We start from the raw sequence: 17,216 nt of genomic DNA, 5'->3' as shown, positions 1-17,216 counted from the left end.
ATGAGGTTTAACGTGCCGACGCTTCGCAGGCGATGAGGCACGCCGTGGTGGAGGGCTTCGGATTCATTTTGACCACCTGGAGATCTTCAACGTGCGCCGAAGTCTCGAACACACGGGCGTTCCGGTATACTTACTACCACCTCTGTCCTGCTCTGCTCGAGTTCACTGTTTTCACCCGAATTTTCCTAAATCATCCCTCCATCGAGTTAACGGTGTTCTCCTCCTTGTAGCCTCGTCTGTCGGCCTTCACTCTGTTACCCTGGTGGTGCTACGGTTGCATTTTACTAGCGAAAAAGAGACGCGGACGAAGAAGTACACAGGACACTCGCTAGGCTACTACTGCAACGGTTGTCGTTTCGTCCCCCTATATAGTCAGGTCAACTGCATTTCTTTTTAGTGACTTGAACTATCACATCAAGATTGAAATTAGGACCTGGACCTAGGTCCTGCGGACATTCAAGTTTGTTCTCTCTCTCTCTCTCTCTCTCTCTCTCTCTCTCTCTCTCTCTCTCTCTCTCTCTCTCTCTCTCTCTCTCTCTCTCTCTCTCTCTCTCTCTCTCTCTCTCTCTCTCTCTCTCTCTCTCTCTCTCTCTCTCTCTCTCTCCAACTCGAGTTTGATCTCGGTTGTTATAGTTGTCTAATTATTTATTTTTAGCTTATTTCATGCTAGCACAAATCAGAACATTTTTAAACGCCCATTTTGCTCCCAGTGTTTACAAACGATGTGCATGAAGCGTCGCAAATTCGCAAGAACGCAGAGCAAGAGACGGGAGAAAGGCGCGCACGGTTCCACTACTGGTCCGATCGGAGCGAATTTTTCTCGGCTCGCGGGCAGCGCGAGGAGGGAAGTGTTCCGCTTGTGCAACTCTCCTCTTCCGCGGAAGCGATCCTCGAGCGCGGCCGCGCCACTTCCCCATCGGCCAGCTTCCTCGGCGCCTGTCCGGCCGGCTTTTCTTCTTCCCTCGGTGGCGACTACGGCGCACGTGCCAGGATCGGCCGGGTCAGCCTCGTTCACAGTCCGACGCGGTCAGGCTCTGATTGGCACCCAACACGGCCCGCTCGCTCGCCGCCTTAGCGCGCACGGGGCGCCTGTATGTATGCCTTCCTATGGCCAGTCAACTCTCTTCGACTGAGCGCCTGGTTGAATTCGTTTTAAGTGCTGCCATCACGACAGGCGTCGAACAAATTAGCTCCTGTGTTACACAGGCGAGCCTCTGTTAGCCTCCTACCCCTTGCAGCGTAGAAATGCGAAAACGAAAAAAAAAGAGTAATGACTGCATGCACGCACGCGTACACAAACGTACCCGCACGTACGCTTGCTGTTGCGTGATCCACTACTGCTGCAGCGCGATCGTAAATAGAAATGCAACTAAATGAACAACGAACAAAATTTATGGGATGCCCTCAGCCTAGAGTTATAAACCTGAGCTTTAAAGGAGTGTTTTCCTTACAATCCCGTCTAGTACCTTCATAATATCAAGAATGCGAAGTTTAGTCGGAAGGGACAGAAATCGACCGAAGGCTTGTCCCCGTACGCAGGACCAGGGCGATTGGCAGGATGAAAAACGCAGCGCCGAGACCCGACCCTTTATAACAATCCGACCCCGAACATGTAGTTTTATTTCGAAAAAAAAAATAGGGCGTACGTAAAAGGCTGGTGTGTTAAGTACCACATAGTATGAACGCTGCAGTCAAGACAGCAAAGTAACAAGTCGAAAACAGGGTCAAGGGTCAGATTAGTAACTACCCTCACGGGGGCAAGCAAGTTTTTGGTTCACGCAACCGGGGTGGGATAAAAAGGACTCCAGCACGGGATTCTCCATTATCGTTGGTGTTGAAAGTCCGGCCGAGGTAATCTGCGCTCGTCAGCTCGGACAAAATGGACAACCGTCGTCCGTCCTTGTCGTCTCGTTCCTCTTCCAACTGCCTCCAGCTTTTTTTTTTTTTTCGGTGGCCGTTCTTTTGAAAAGTGCCTTTGAATAGAATAGCATTCTGTCGTCCGTTGCACGGCAGTTTGTGGTTGACACGGCTTCGAGCGCCCGAAGATGACGAATTCCTCCCGCACCGCGTGCTTTCCTTCAAGGACAACCGCGGCGTTGCGCTCCTGACGCTAGCGGCGACGGCGGAGGACAGACGGCGTTGCGCGACGCTGCACTGAGACAGGAACGTGAAGGGCTTCCGCCCTTCCCTCGGCACGCGGCGTTTCTTTTCGTGTCCGCTGCTTTGAGAACGTCTTGCGGCAGTGGGCTCTCCTTGCACAACGCGCGTGCTTGCCGGAGAAGCATGCCCGCACTCACGGCATAAGGCACTGTGGCGCGTTTTGGTCCACCTCGCACGTCTGCTACGCTCTCCTTTTAAGTTCTAGCTTCTGTGTACCGTTCTTCCGCCATTTAAGTGTGGAACAAAAACCAACTGCTCAATCCTGTCAGCATTTCGGGCTGATGAGGACCCGAGAATGCTCGATAGTGTGGCCGGGCCGCACCTCACTCGTCGTCCCTATTTTAGTGGATGGTACTGTAAAAATGACTAGCTTACGGAAACTGGTGCAGCGGACGACATCTGCACGTCGCAAGAAATGATGTGCAATGGTCGTGGAAATTTTTCTGGATATGGCCCCGCCATTAGGCGCATACACCCCGCAGTATCCATAGAGACGGGGTTCTCTTATTCTAGAGCGATATCGACGCCATAAGAAAATAATTTAATCAGAATACCATCGTGAAGCGTCTGAGGCGATAGGAGTGCGCCAGCTTTAAACACAACGACGACGGGAAAATAGCGAATAGCTTAATAACGAGCATACAGCGCTGCGGTGCAAGCTTAAGTTCAAGTTGGGGTTTTACTCGCCGAACCTGCGGCTATGCTGTGAAGCGCATTGTAGGGAAAGGGATCAACTTCTTACACGCGGGGACGTTTAACGAGTGCAGAAATATCCTCCTCAGTTCTTTTATAGAATTACCCTAAAAAGACTCTGCGAGACTAGGAAAACGCACCCGCGTCTTCGTGTTAGATTGCAAGAATAGGCGCAACATCCCATTTTTGATAGAGTTGAATCGTCGATTTGATTATGCCAGGGTACAAATTTAAAACGAGAGCAGGGAAGACCACGCGAGCTAGAACGTCTTGCCACCGAATGCCCCATAGAAACATAACTCTATGGGCGGTACTTAGGCCCAGGGTTATTAGTGCCGCAGATGACAGTTCTGGCACAATTAGTGCAATAAGAGAAGCCCTGTCTGTGAAGAAAAAAAAACCTTAACAATGTTTCCGAACTTTAATGTGAACCAATCAATCGTAAATAAATCATTACTAGACTGAGCCCTACCGCAACAGCCGGGAATCGTCAGCGTGCACACTTCGCCAAATAGTCGTGATGTATATGCGGCCAATCGCTTCGCACCGCAGCTCCCACCAAGCGACCAAAGGATACGCTGCGTTGCAAATTAGCGAGATATATCACCGCGAAAGCCGCTTTGGGAACCGATACATTGCGTAACGTCCGCAGAGCGCAGTGCTGCAGCGAAACACGTTAAAGCGATAAACTAGGCGTCCAGCGACCATGTGCCGCGAAACGCCTAATGGATGCGCATTATTCAGCCGAAAATGAGAAAGCCATTTGGCAGCGATCGACGGAGCGAGATCATCCCCGGCGAGGCTGCAGGGATTCACACGAGCCGTAATCTTCGCGCTCCGTCCTTCGGCGCCGCTCCAAAGCGCAGCGGCCTCATCTGCCGGCGTCGTCGGCGTCGTCGTCGTCGTTCCCCGACGATGCCCGTGGCCGCCGGGCATCGGCGCGCTTGGCCGCGAGGCTGCTTCGCTCGGACGTCGCGCCAACGAGGTCAAAGACGTCCGGCGCATGCATGGCGCCGCCGCGGGCGCTTTCTCCCGGCTTTGCAGCGCTGTCCGAGAAGCGAACGCGGCTGCACGAGACGACGCTCGCCTCTGTTGTTACCCTCCGCTGGTACTGCAGGAGGGCGTGAGCGAGAAATAACAGCTGTGAACGTGCTCTCTAGCCTTGCGTGGTCAAAGGGTTTTTCGGCACATTTTGCGCGTTTACAATTTTTATGCTTTACTCGGGGTGTGGGATTGTGGACGTAGGCAGTTGTGGCCCGAGGTCACCGCTTCGGGTAGCACATCCAGTGTGTCACGAGCAGGGCTTGTTTATTTCCGCTGTACTGGCGTGTAGCGAGTCATAAAAACGAAATTGGTGGTAAGTCAAATTCGCTTTGGGTTGAGAAAAAATAGATCTGCGATACCGCTAATAAGCCTTTATGTTTCTACTAATTATGCTCATATGTTACTTCGTTAATAAGTCCCAAGGCCACTTTGGATTACATGCCAGTACATGCACTTCTCTCTCTTTTTTTGAACAGCGAGAAAAAGGTACTGGGGCATACAATAATAAAAGCACGTTTGGGTTCGTGAGGAATCTGAACCCGGGTCACCAGAGCAGGATCCAAGTCGGCCAACCACTGCTCAAACTCGGCACCATGCCGGGAAAAAAATCCAGGGAAGCTTGAACTCATGCGCAAGACTTGAATCACGAAGCTGTTGTATGTATTGACGGACACAGCTGGCTTCAGTAGCACGCCCTGCATTTCGGATCGATCGCGGCCTCTTCCTCGGCCATGCCAACTATCCGCGGCCGGGCCATGCCGAGAACTGCGAAGACGCTGCGCGCGAGGCCTCTTGTGCGATACTGAGCGCATGCGCACGCTCCTCTCGAGTGTTGCGGCGGCTGCTATCACTCGCCTTTCCATTGTCAAGTGGGTATTGCGACATCCTCTCGACGCCTGCGCGATAGCGTTCCTTGCGGGGAATCATCGGCGCGCACGAACCCCGAACTTACGGCCAGTAACAACAGCTCCGCTGTTAATAAAGAAAAGCCAAGCGCTGTCCTGTCCTTTATAAGGCGCTTCTTCCGTCTTCTTTATTGTTCATCGCAGTACCTCTTTCGTGCTGCTGAACCAAAATGAACGCCCACCAACTCGCCCAGTATGTTCTCTGCTGACACACCTAGTGCAGTTAGCCGAATATCAACACTTACTGCAAAGTGTGATCTCGTGCATGTTAACGCGAACGTATATTTCAGCATTGTGTGTTGTTGCGTCTACTAGCGTGTACGTTGGGGAAAAAAAGGTGGTACATCTGTGGTACATTCATAGCCCGAATGTACCATATTCGGTGGTACGAATGGTGGTACATTCGTAATGGACGGGAACTGTGGCCGGCGAAGCCGGGCTTTTTTACACTGCGTCTGGTTTTAAACCCCCATTTTCAGTAAGAAAATTCACTGCGTGCGCGACCGTATGACAACTCAAAACACGGACGTGGTGCTCAACATTCCATGTGCTGACGCCACTGTACACGGCTCAAATCGATTCGTAATTAAAGACATAAACTTAAGGATGCAGTGTTCGAATTATACATAACCTTCCTACGCGTAAAAACACCACTGCTCGCGAGAATCCGCCACCCAAGGAAACTGAAAAAAAGCTATTGCTTTTACAACTACGGCGGTAACTGATATATGTTTGGACACAGTGCGTCTGCATACTTTATTTCAATGAGAAATGTTAAGAAGCTGCGCGCAAATAACAACTGGCTGCTGTCCGACATGGATGGTTAAGATACCGTCGCGAGGCAGGGCCTTCTCCGTATATGCCTTCTGGAAATCCGCGCGACTGCTGTCCAAACCACACATTTGCGTAATGAACTCGCAGCGAATGCGCAGATCATTAGCCCATACGGAATGAAGTGAAATAACCATAACTAACTGTATGCGCGCAGTATTTTCTCCCCAGGGACCCGCAGTGAAAAGGCTGATCACTGCGAAACAACACGCGTTCTTCGAGGGGATTACTCCCACGGGACGCTGGGCACCTGTGACCCCGCAGCGCTCGAGGGGCAGTCTGCGCTGACGCCGACTCGTTTACGCGCAGGGGTTAGCCTCGACCGGCACCGAAGGCTGCCGATCGACGAGATGCTGCTCCTGATGGGAAAAGCGGAGCTTCGCCCCGTGGGTGGGCTTACCCTGTGGGCGCCGTCGCATTGCCAGGTAGCAGCCAGCAGAAGCAGCATCGCCGCCAGGGTCGCGAGGGTCATCGTGGACCGGACTCCCTGTGGAGAAAGAAGAGAAAAAGACGCAAAAAGGTCAGCGCGCGCGTCCTTCTAATGGCTTTCTATTCAGAATCACTGCGCTTAACGCACAATGAGTGCGGGCTCTGTTGCGCAACGCTTCGGCCGGACCATTAAGAAAGATTAGACGGAAGCAAATGAATACGCGGACATACGCGTTTATGTGTTTTCTTTTTTGTTTGAAAAAGTACCAACAACTCTTATTTTGACTCAAATACATGCATCTTAGGTCCTAGGTTATGTCGATGTGTACCTTTAACCTGTATTTTCGCGCGGGTCTGTGCATATTTGTACCAAGCTCTTCGCTTTTATCTCTAACAGTAATGGTTCTTCCACGAAAAACTACCCATGATGTGAATATTTTAAAATCGTCACAGCCTTTGAAACACAGTTACCCTCCCCAGGCGTGCTCTGCATTTTTATTTTACGCTTATTCAGCCACTTTTGTTGCGAAAAATTGAAAAGAATGCGCTTCTTTATTCCAACAAGAATTCTTGATGGTCAAGTACGTACATGAATTAAAAAAAACAAACAAGCGCAAACCAGGACGCAAATCAACTTTCGTTCTACTTCTGAGCTTTTTCTTAAACGGCATTTTTATTGTGGTCTACTTTACTGAGCCAGTGCTAGTACCAACAGTATCAGCAAATTTGTCGTTTGGGCGAGCTGATACATACTCGCTATGCACCGTTGCCATTTTAGTGTTGCGGTCCCTTGAAGTTCTGCAATGAATTCGCATTCTCGCGACCAGCGTTATAAATGTAATGAAACCTACGCGCCTGGCCATACCGCCAGAGAAAGTGTAAACACATTCCCCCCCGCACTGAGGATCAGCGAACAGCAAGAGTGGACCTGCTTTGAGATGCCCAGCCTATATGAGTGGAGTCCCGGATTCTTTGCCAATATCCTTATCGCACCATTCTCGCCACCACTCTGCCTGCAGCCGCCCAACTTCACGCACTAGGCACTGCTCACACCTGAATTGTACATAAGAAAGCGTAAGCGATGTTATAAACAAAAGCTATTGTATTGGTAGTAGATATAAGGAACCGCATGAGCCTGTCCTTTGGGAGAGCCGACATGGATCGATGTCGGCACGTTGAGAAAATCCACCTGCGCGTCTATTTTAACGGTTTCGCAAACCCGGTGGCTCACTGGCCAATCTACCAGCCAATGAATGGAGCGGATGCATAGGGATCAGCCAACCAGAGTCCCTTACGCATGTAAACGTGATATTTTAACACAAGATAGGCGAAGCGCCACAGGTTATCGTCTCCGTGTGCATTGTGAGAGCCACTGTGCAGTTTGCAGCTTAATAGATGAGGTACGGAGCAGGTGAAATTAGGTAAACGCACTATCCACGTCGCTTGAAGGTTCACATCATTATATCCACTCTGTTAAAAAAGGAGCAAGACAAGAAGAGGGAAAGAAGGAAGAGAACAAACAAGAGAAGGAACAGAAAACACCACGGTGTCGCAACAGCTGCGGCGCGTGCAAGGGCGCAAAAGTGTCATAGTCTATTAATGTTGCCCCCCTTCCCGGCTGTCCCTCGTGGTCGACTGCATATACACATCCCCATACACTTTAATTATCGCACACAGGCACACCTATATAAAGTCTGACACACGCATGCGAGCACATGAAAACGCAAGTACCACCGAGCACCCCACTGCGTCCTTGCACTGATCGGCCAGCTTTCCGTGTCGGAGCGCAGCATCAGCGATCCCACAATCGAGCGTTGCACACAATGTAATTGCGCACAAAAGTGCGCACCGCAGCGTATACCTACACTCACGCACACAGGCGTGCGGAAACGCATGGAAACACACGGAACCAGCTCGGCGCGTGCACGGAGCCTCGAGCGCAAATATGTACACTGCGAGAACACGGCGGCTATCAGGAGGCCGCAGCGCTCACTCTCACGAAGTTCATGCCTCCGTTGCACAATGGCTTGCCTTATTCGCCCCGCAGCAGCGGCTTTCATTGTGCGCGGGCGACTCGTGCGGGAAAGGCTTGCCCAACTTCCTCGGTGGGCCACCGGAGGAGACGACGGACTCGGTGGCGCGTTGCGCGGACTCGGAGGAAGCGGAGACGGCGCGCTGCCTCCTGCTCCGACGTTCGCGACGCGGCGGCGGGGGGACGCTCGACTGTTTGCGGACGTGGTGCGCGACGGTACGCGCCGAAAGAGCGCGGAATAAACACAAAGCTCGCACGCGCGGAAGGAAGCCAGCAGCTCGCTTTTATTTCTCCGAGATCCTCCGTCGCTTCCTATAGCGACGTCACTGGCTGCAGTCGGAAAAAGCGCGCTTTCTGCGTAAGCCTCCGAACACTACGGAGGATAAATTTGCCCATCCCTGTCCTTCCTTTTCCTTCCCTGTGGTCCGCCACATTTCCAGCGGCGGAGAGAGTGGTGCACCCTGACGCTTACCCCACAAGTGTACAGCAATAACACTTACGTCGATATTTGGCCGTTTCTGTGACTGGTGAGGGAGGAAAGATTGGAGGAAAGGAGACGCGGTGATTGTGGGGTGCTTGAGCGCCGTTAGCGAGGGCTGCGGCCCTTGGGGAGTTGATGGAACGGCGTGCAAGCAGTGCGCTCACTACGCGACTTCGGGTATCTGTGACACTAGAGTCGACCCTCTTTAGTGGCTGCCTCTCAATTCAGCGGCGGTTTAGCTACACTTCCCCGTTTGACTGTCGACCACGACACAAACGGCAAGGTCAGGAGAAGCGACCTCGACAAGCAAGGCGCCATATGGTTTGTCAGTGTCACCATGCTATTCGGTTTTGCCGCTTCAGATATAAAAATCTACAATGTGCTCTCCATTAAACCTCTTTAATGCAGCATAAAAAAGGCAAGACGAGAACAAAAAAAAAATTCTGTATACCCGCCAATATAGTAGTTGATTCGGGTTAGGAAATAATATTGGATTTTAGGTGAGCGGCCACGGGGTGGGGTTACGTTGCAGAAGACGATAAAATGAACAAAGCTTGCCGCCTAATAATTTTGCGAATCAAACTACACCGAACTAGTAGTGCGCATTCAAACAGCAAAATTCAGGATTGTGGGAGTTTAACGCGTTCAAGCTGCGCCTGGGCTCTGACGGGCGCCGTAGTACAGGTCTAGGTATTAATTTTGGCCACCTGGGGATAATTAACGTGCGCCGGAATCTCGACACACGAGAGTTTTCTTTTTTCGCCTCCACCGGAAAATGGCTGCCGTGGCCACCATCGAACCCGCATCCTTGGGCCTAGCAGCCAACGCCTTCCACTGACAGCCCCGTGGCGGATAGTCACCACAACACAAAAGACTTTCTCGGTTCCTATAGACAAAACGGTCGCGTATACAGCTTATGCGTCTTGTCGTACGTTACCAAGCAATATAATTCGTATTTACGTGGTGCTTACCGACAAATAAGGCTTGAAAAAGTGAAAAGTGTTCGCTCTCCTTTGACCTAGACTCTAGATCCCCCCCCCCAAAAAAAATAATAATTAAACAACAAAAAGAAAACAAGAAAGTAAAACAAAACAACAGAACAGAAAACGTGAAAAAGAAAACGAAAACCAAACACTACAGCAAGAAGCGAAAGCTCTAGATAATTACTAAACAAATTTGCATGATGCTGATTGGGCTTAAAAATCAACATTGAACAATATGTGCGACTAAATGTTGAGTGTGGCTGACTTACGTCCTTAATTACGTCTTTCGAAGGAGTTGAAAATTGCCAGGATATTGTAAAATTGTAGCAAGAGAGAGAGAGAGAGAAAGATTTTTAATGCAACTGGCGATATCAGCCTTCCTTGCTGCGCCAGATAAAATGCGGTGAGGATGATGGTCATAATTACGATGAGGTTCATATATTCTTTGAACTATTTACAGCGTCTGATCAAAACTTGTGCCTTTTAGGTATGCCTATAAAGCTTTTGTATCGTGAGAGGCAAGTTTGGAACAACTCCAAGAATAATAACTCCCTCAGTACCCGTCCTTCGGAAAACGGCCTGAGCAGAGAAGCTTCAAGGGATGCCCTTTGTGCAATAAATCGCACACAATCTCAAATCAGACACTTCAAATCTAGATGCTCCGAATGTGCAGGATAGGGTGGATAAAACAAGGGTTACAAGCGTTTCCTGTAACCATACTCTTCCCGTAGATGTCCAGACGGGACAGACACGTTTCTCGCTCCAACGTTCCTTTAACATTCTCTCTCTTTAACGTTTACATTTTTCTAACGTTGATGAACGTCAGTGTGACAATTAAAGGAAACTCGGAGTGATGATGGAGTCGGATTAGCAGCCAATTGTCCAATAACTAATTTTGGGAAAGGTTTGAGGCATAGCCGTTTTCTGATTAGCATTCGCGATAAAGTTTTCTTTGCCGCGAGGCGTTTTTTGGCTTCGCTTCTAGAATTCACTTCGCAGAGCCAAAATGCACGGAACCCTAGCATGCACAGCTTCGCTGTAATAAACACCACTTCGGTAGCCCACAGTGTAACCGTGTAACTCTATTACAGCAGTTGAAGAGGCTGCCACGCGGCGCTGTCTTTTCTTTTGAGATTTACAACTCAACCAGACCTCCATACAGCCCCAGTACGTATACAGGGGGAAGTAGCAGCTTGCACGGGTTGGCCCATAAGATGTAACTACGACAAATTCGCATCAGCGTACTTTTACGAGTCTACCACCAAAGGTCGCTTCAAACGACTTCTAACGATATAAAAATTACTCGTGATTAAGGCCTGAAAGGAACAACCCATCAGCTCAGTTTCAAAGCTTCTGCTTCGTTTGCATGCAGTCCCGAAGATCAGAACGTGTTGGAAGTATCACAAGGACACATATCTGTGCTAACAGTGACGCATCGAATCTAGACCACGAAATTGCCAACCACGCCTCGGGACGTAATTCGACGTCTGCTGCCCACCAATCAGCGAGCGGGCCCATCCGCGCGGAAGTTTCTTTCCCAGCGCATCGGGCAGTAAAGACCCGGCTCATAACGCTCGAGTCGTTGTCTTCGGCCGTCGTTGAACGGTTTTAGCCGACTAATAGCGTGTGCTTAGAAACGAATCAGGGACAGCGCGGAGACAGGGAAAACGTTAGAAAGAGAAAGAATAACGCAGGCGGCCGTTCGTGGCGATCGTTTCAAGATCATAGAGCGCGCGGTGTGTTTCACGCCTACGCGGCCCGTATGCGGAAGGTCCAAGCCGGGCGCATCACTCTGCCTCTCGCTCTCGCGCGCTTCCCGGGACCCCGCACACTGCGTGCACTGCGGCGGCCGGCGTTTCCTCGCGGCACAAACCTGGACACGCCGCAGCCATTCGCCGCAACGGTGCTTTTCCTGATGAGTGCGCGACCAGCGGAGGTTGGCGTGCTCGCTATCTTTTTGCTTTCTTGGAGACGAAGCGTTACAAGGGGGGAAGTCGTATGGGAGAAGTTCGCGGCAGAGCCGCGTCCAAGGCCGCGCAAGGCCCTCCCTCTGCGGTCCAGTTTTTCAGGATCACACGGCATGCAGCCCTGCGGAGGCAGCGGTGAGGCAGAGCGGGTGTTGTATGTATGTGCGTGTACGTGTGTACGCGTGTGCGCCCGATATCGGACTCCATCCTGTGCGAAGCGGTCTTGGCCATGTTCGACTCTGAGGGGGCCTTTTTTAGTTGCCTGTTTTTATTATTACCACTTCATTTCTTTTCTAGCGGCGAAGCAGAGGAATAAGGAGAGACCTGGGGGACAAGGAATCGAAGCAACATCTGAAGGCGGCTACCCACCTGATTGGCTACGGCTGGCTGGGAGACGAGTTCGATCACAAGCAATGTTCAAAGAGGAAAGAGGCAAAATGTAAGGAGCCCACATGCCACGTGATGTCGCGATCAGCGAATTATAGAGAGTTGTCCGCATCGGTTGGATTAATCGCATAATTAAAAACAGAAAGATCCAGGTAAGATTCGCGCGTAGACTTTATCCCCAACGTCCTCGATTTCCTGGTTCGAGGGGATTTGCCGTTTAACGAGAATTTGTAAAATATAAATAAGAAACGGCCCAAACATGCAGTCCTTGGTGAGCACTTGGAAAAGAGCCTAGGGTGTTACTTCTTATTCATGATCGAAATTGGAGCGCCTTGTGGAAACTCTTGCAAGCTGAAGCATGGCTGGCCAAGACTTTAAGGCCACCGCGATTGAGTGACTGGCTTAATTCAAGCTGCCTCCTCCCACCGCTGTTCTTTATGCTCCTTTGATTTTGATTTTTCGGCCGCATACGGAGTAGCAAGCCGAGATTTCAATTTGGCTAGCATCGCTAGCATCGCTAAAACACGTTCTCCTTATCTCCTCAAACGATCACAGGTATATCCTGCACGTGCCGCTATATTTTTTTACGTGTGCACTTGTTTGCAGTAAACTGTGCGCTCACTTAAGCGGTATTCACACGAGGGAGCCTTTCAGCGGAGAAATCCGAGGGAGATCGTGACGTCACCTTAGGCAGACTTCCGCACGGCCAGCTCCTTCGATGCGACTCTCTGTCGACTATTTGCAGTCGACTATCTCGACAGCAAAGCTGCCATAGCACCGCATATTCCGCGACGGCGGCAATTTCTGCCAAAGTCCCTACGTAGTGATCTTGTCAGCCACTGGACAATCGACCATTTACGGTGGAAACTATTTTAAGTCATCGGTCGTCACCATCGACCTCGCAGAAGGCGACGAAAGCCCTTTTACGTTTCCTGAGTGAAACGAACTTGCTTGAAAGACTATAGTGCCCGAAACGGGACTAGAGTGCGCGCTTTCCCACTCCTATCTCTTCCTCTCTCCCCCCCTTTTTATTCCCTGAGCCCCATTCCCCCAGTGCAGGGTAGCAAACCGGGCTCTACACCTGGTTGACCTCCCGGCCTTTCCTTTCTTTTTTCTTCTTCTTCTTCGCCCAAAAATTGGCCGCGGACGCGATGCAGTCGCTACCGCGGAAAGACAACGGCGGCCGATCCGCCGGTCCGCCTACAGGCCCGCATACAGATTTTAAGCTTAACAGTGCGGCGAATATTCGATTGGCGCTCTCGCAAGCGGCGCAGATGACGATTTTTAATGCAATTTGCCATCCCATCGTTACCCCCTTTCACGTATGTGTAGCTTTCTTTGCGCCTTGGGGAGCGATAACATGCTATCGCTCGAGCTACCTGCGGCGGCCTGCGACATTTCGCGGCCGCCGCTCGCCCTGCGACCGTGCTTGTGGTATACCCGGCTCTTTCAGTGCACCTGTCGTTTGCGCGGCGCATTTTCGTGCCCAGTGTAATAACAGAGTCCTTCAAGGCATTGAAGGACTCCGGTAATAAAAAGCAATAAAAATAGAGTGCCTGCAAGCGTTCTAGAACTTCAGTCGCGGCCAGCTGCCCGACGAGCAGACGAAATCCCGCTGCCTCCACCGCCAAGCATCGGATCGTTTGTAGATCGCAAGCAGTAGCTCCGACCTCCGATCGGAGCGGTGCGCCGGAGAGAAACCGTGACGTAGGGGTCACGTGACGCGCACTCATAGGAGCGAAACAGCGGATTTCTCCGCCGTGTGACTTCTTAATGCACTCATTCGAAACTAGTTAGGCCTCTTTGCCAAATATTCCATTACAAGTAATTCTATAAATGCTCGAACTGACATTATTAAACCGCAATCATGTACGTTGCGATTTATAGCAAAAAAATTCTACAGGAACAGGATATTAGAATTCCTGTCGTCTTTCCAAGAGCCGTGCGAAACGGCTTGCTTGGTTTTCCCTATACGACTGGGTTGAAGAAGGCACGTTCGGATGTATTTCCGAAGCTGCTGTGATTCCAGGCTCTCCCCTGCCTAATATTCCACTACGCTCTTTTTACGAGCCTACAAATGAGGGGTCTGCTGGTTTCCAGTGTTACCTCCTACGACGCCGTTGGCATGTTTGAAAGGCAGTGTACTTTGGGATGCCTGCCTTTCGGCAATGTATCGAAATAAAAACGGCTGCTTAAGTCACTTCCTCCGGCAGGCATATGCGAAATCCATCGCAGCTAAAATGTCAGTTCTGCTTTCCATAGAAGCGACTCGAAGTAGATTGGATCCATTTAATAAAACGGTGCACATTGTGTCTCATAAAAAAACAGCTATAGATTTTATTTTGATTTTATCTTTGTTAAGCGTTTAAATAAGGCAAAGGCTATATTTTAAATAATGTTGTAGACAGCACCCGCGTTTTGTAACTGAATTTCAAGAAAATATTTACTAGCATCTCGAAATAGAAAGTAAAAAAAAACGACTTTAAGTACAAATGTCCCCTTATTTAAACGTTGTAATATATAATACTTAAAGTAACTTAGCTGATGCTTTTGTTGACGAGGCACAACGTTAGAAAAATAAAACTATTCATATTTAATAAACCTACAGGAACACAGATTTTTTTTTTCGAAATTTGCACCACTACACGGTTATTATAGTCAATGACAGTCTTACCGGAGATTGAAGGATTTTTATTTCCAAGGAATATATGTTCTCCTCTTGAATGCGCCATAGTTCCTTTCAACCCGCCCGGTGTTCGCAATGAGCTTTGGGTTTCACGCTGTAATGTACTTCCTGTATTATGCCGTGGTCCGGTTCCAGGCAAACGAAGCGGTTCTCGACAAACGAAGCCCACAACAGTTGGCTACATATAGTTCCAAAGTTCTGATTTTTCGTTGCTCACAGAGCTTACGTAACATCGAGGTTTTAAATGACATGAAAAGCGAATCCCGCGATACGCTTTTAATGATAGACGGGGACGCTGACCAGGCCGCACACACCACAGCTTTTGCAAAGTATAGTGCGAATGACTGCGGGGATCAAAATCCCGAAATTAAGTTTCATTGAGTAGAAAACTCAGCTATGACTTGAACAAAGGTGTGTTTCAAGTGCATTAACTTCGGTAAGTGTGGATCGCATACATATAACGTAAGCGGGGCGTTAACCCTTCCACTAGGATTGTGTCAACAAAAGAGGTTTACCGCTTATTGGACGTTGTGCTTCGTTGTTCTTATCAGTACGACGATGACGACGACATAGGATATGATGAAGAAGATGATGATGATGACTGCGCTAACGACGTAATGAGCGTTTTTTAGTAAACTATGTTCACGCGAATCATACGGGTGCAGCATCTTACGCTACTTACGCCTTTACATAACCCCTTCTAGATGGACTGACTTCAGCTCAATGAAACTTTTTAGGTTACAAAGCCATTGTTTAAGCTTCCCTGCGAAGCTATCCCTCAGCTCAATGCTGGACGTTTTTCTTACTGCAGACTAGAAATAAGCTGGCAGTGAAGATTAACCTACAAAATCTTGTTCGCGCGCAACTGCGAACTACAGTCGTGGCTGGCCTTGTGGGATATAATATAGCATGACACATCAGCGCTTCCTCTAAGCCTTGGTAACATTGTGAGAAAAAAAAAACAATCTTTTGAATCTTGTGCGTGTCGGTGGGAGATATTGTTGTACGGCATCGTAAAACCCGGCTTCTCGCGTGCACGGCGGTAATAAGGGGCCGACTTGATAAATATGTTGGGCCGGGCTACACGAGGTCATGCAGACGTGCACGTAACTCAACGGCGGGGGACGTTACGCAAGAGGCCGCAGCCGCGAGAAGCTCCGCGTTCTCTCATTATCTACGAGCCTTTTTCACCGAAAACTTTCTCGTTTGGTTCTTCGACAGCAAGCGAAGGAGGTCGTTCCAACCGACAGTTGACGTCATGTTCCCAGTATATATCATTCTGAAAAGCACGGGCGCGGCTTCCTGAACTCAGCGCGCGCAAGTACCGGTGGAAACGAAAAGGCCGCACAATCGTCGCTCGTTCGCGAGGGAAAAAAAAGAAAAGGAACACCGGAAAAACGGGACACTGCGGAGAAATAAGCGCAGAATCAAAACCAAGAACTTGAAAGAAGAAAAGGCAACCAAACAGCAGCCGCTCATTTGTGCCTCCAAAGCACGAACAGCGTGGTGCAGCCGAGGCAATGAATATATATACTGTATATATATACATTGTGGAGGCCTCGCGTGACTTGTGGCATTCGAGCGCGCGCAGCATCGCACAGTTGCTTGCCCGGCATGGCGTTTACCTTCGTTTCTTTTCTTTCGGAAGGCCGCTGCATTTGCGTAACCATCTCCCTGCTTAACTGTTTACCTATGCAACTTTCTTTCACCGCTGTCCCTCACTACATTTCTTTTCTTCGCTGAATGCAGCGAAAGCCAACGGCCAGCGGTGAAGCAGCCAAAGGACGCTCTGCAAGACCACGTTTTTATTTTAGAGTGCACACTTGGCCCGGAATAGACATGCACGAGCAGGCAGCCTTGGACCGCTCCCAGGCTTTTTCTACCGATTCTGTGGGGCCGAGAGCGCCCGCAGGTACAAGCCGGAAGAAAGCTTGGGTATAGCCATGCAATACAGCTGCAGAGTTGTGCGGGGCTTGACGGGCCCTTCTGGTGTATTGAGGGCTAGAACTCGTTATTTATGCTTTGTTTCTAATCAGTGTTGAGAGAGAGAGAAAGAGAGAGAGAGAGAGAGAGAGAGAGAGAGAGAGAGAGAGAGAGAGAGAGAGAGAGAGAGAGAGAGAGAGAGAGAGAGAGAGAGAGAGAGAGAGAGAGAGAGAGAGAGAGATTTTTAATGAGCACTGAAGAGGTTATCCCCACAAGCGGCGGGAGTTGCTACTTTTCAGCTGGGGGTCAACGCAGTTAGGCGAAAAGAGAAAATGGGAAAAAGTAGGGGGCAACAATTAGTGAGAGATGATAAAATTAAATAAGTCCTGTCCTGTCTAACTGTCAGCGCTGTACTGTCTAACTCTCGTTCTTTTTTATGCCGTGTTTTCGCGCGCTGGATTGTCAATCATGAACAGTCCTCTTGCACAGTCCTCTTAAATAAGCAAGTAGCGCAGAAAAAAAAGTGATATCGGCAGTAAAGGTCCGATGACCTGAAGGTTTGAGGTGAACGCTTAGGCCAATTAAGAAAAAAAAATAACATTCCGGTAGATTGAAAAACGCAGGCTGTAAAAATGGCGCACCAAAATGAGAACGCTGGAGCGGGCATCGCATTCTATAGACGGGACTCGGCATAT

General features: G+C 49.7%; 1 protein-coding gene across 4 annotated transcripts in view; it reads right to left on the bottom strand.

Moving 5' to 3' along the window:
* Nucleotides 1-17,216, bottom strand: part of LOC144159654 (A disintegrin and metalloproteinase with thrombospondin motifs like) — a 305,956-nt gene that overhangs the window by 84,821 nt on the left and 203,919 nt on the right. For all 4 annotated transcript variants that reach the window (XM_077691280.1, XM_077691279.1, XM_077691281.1 and 1 more), the window contains exon 2: nucleotides 6,034-6,120. In XM_077691280.1, coding sequence (XP_077547406.1) covers nucleotides 6,034-6,105 — 72 coding nt within the window. In that variant the 5' untranslated portion in view covers nucleotides 6,106-6,120. The remainder of the gene's footprint in view (nucleotides 1-6,033; nucleotides 6,121-17,216) is intronic.

This window comes from Haemaphysalis longicornis, unplaced genomic scaffold (genome assembly GCF_048455015.1).
Source record: "Haemaphysalis longicornis isolate Haplotype H1 unplaced genomic scaffold, Haemaphysalis longicornis Haplotype H1 scaffold_10, whole genome shotgun sequence".
NCBI classification, from domain to species: domain Eukaryota; kingdom Metazoa; phylum Arthropoda; class Arachnida; order Ixodida; family Ixodidae; genus Haemaphysalis; species Haemaphysalis longicornis.
The sequence above is the reverse complement of the archived record's forward strand: the minus strand, read 5'-3'. Positions and strand labels throughout refer to the sequence as shown.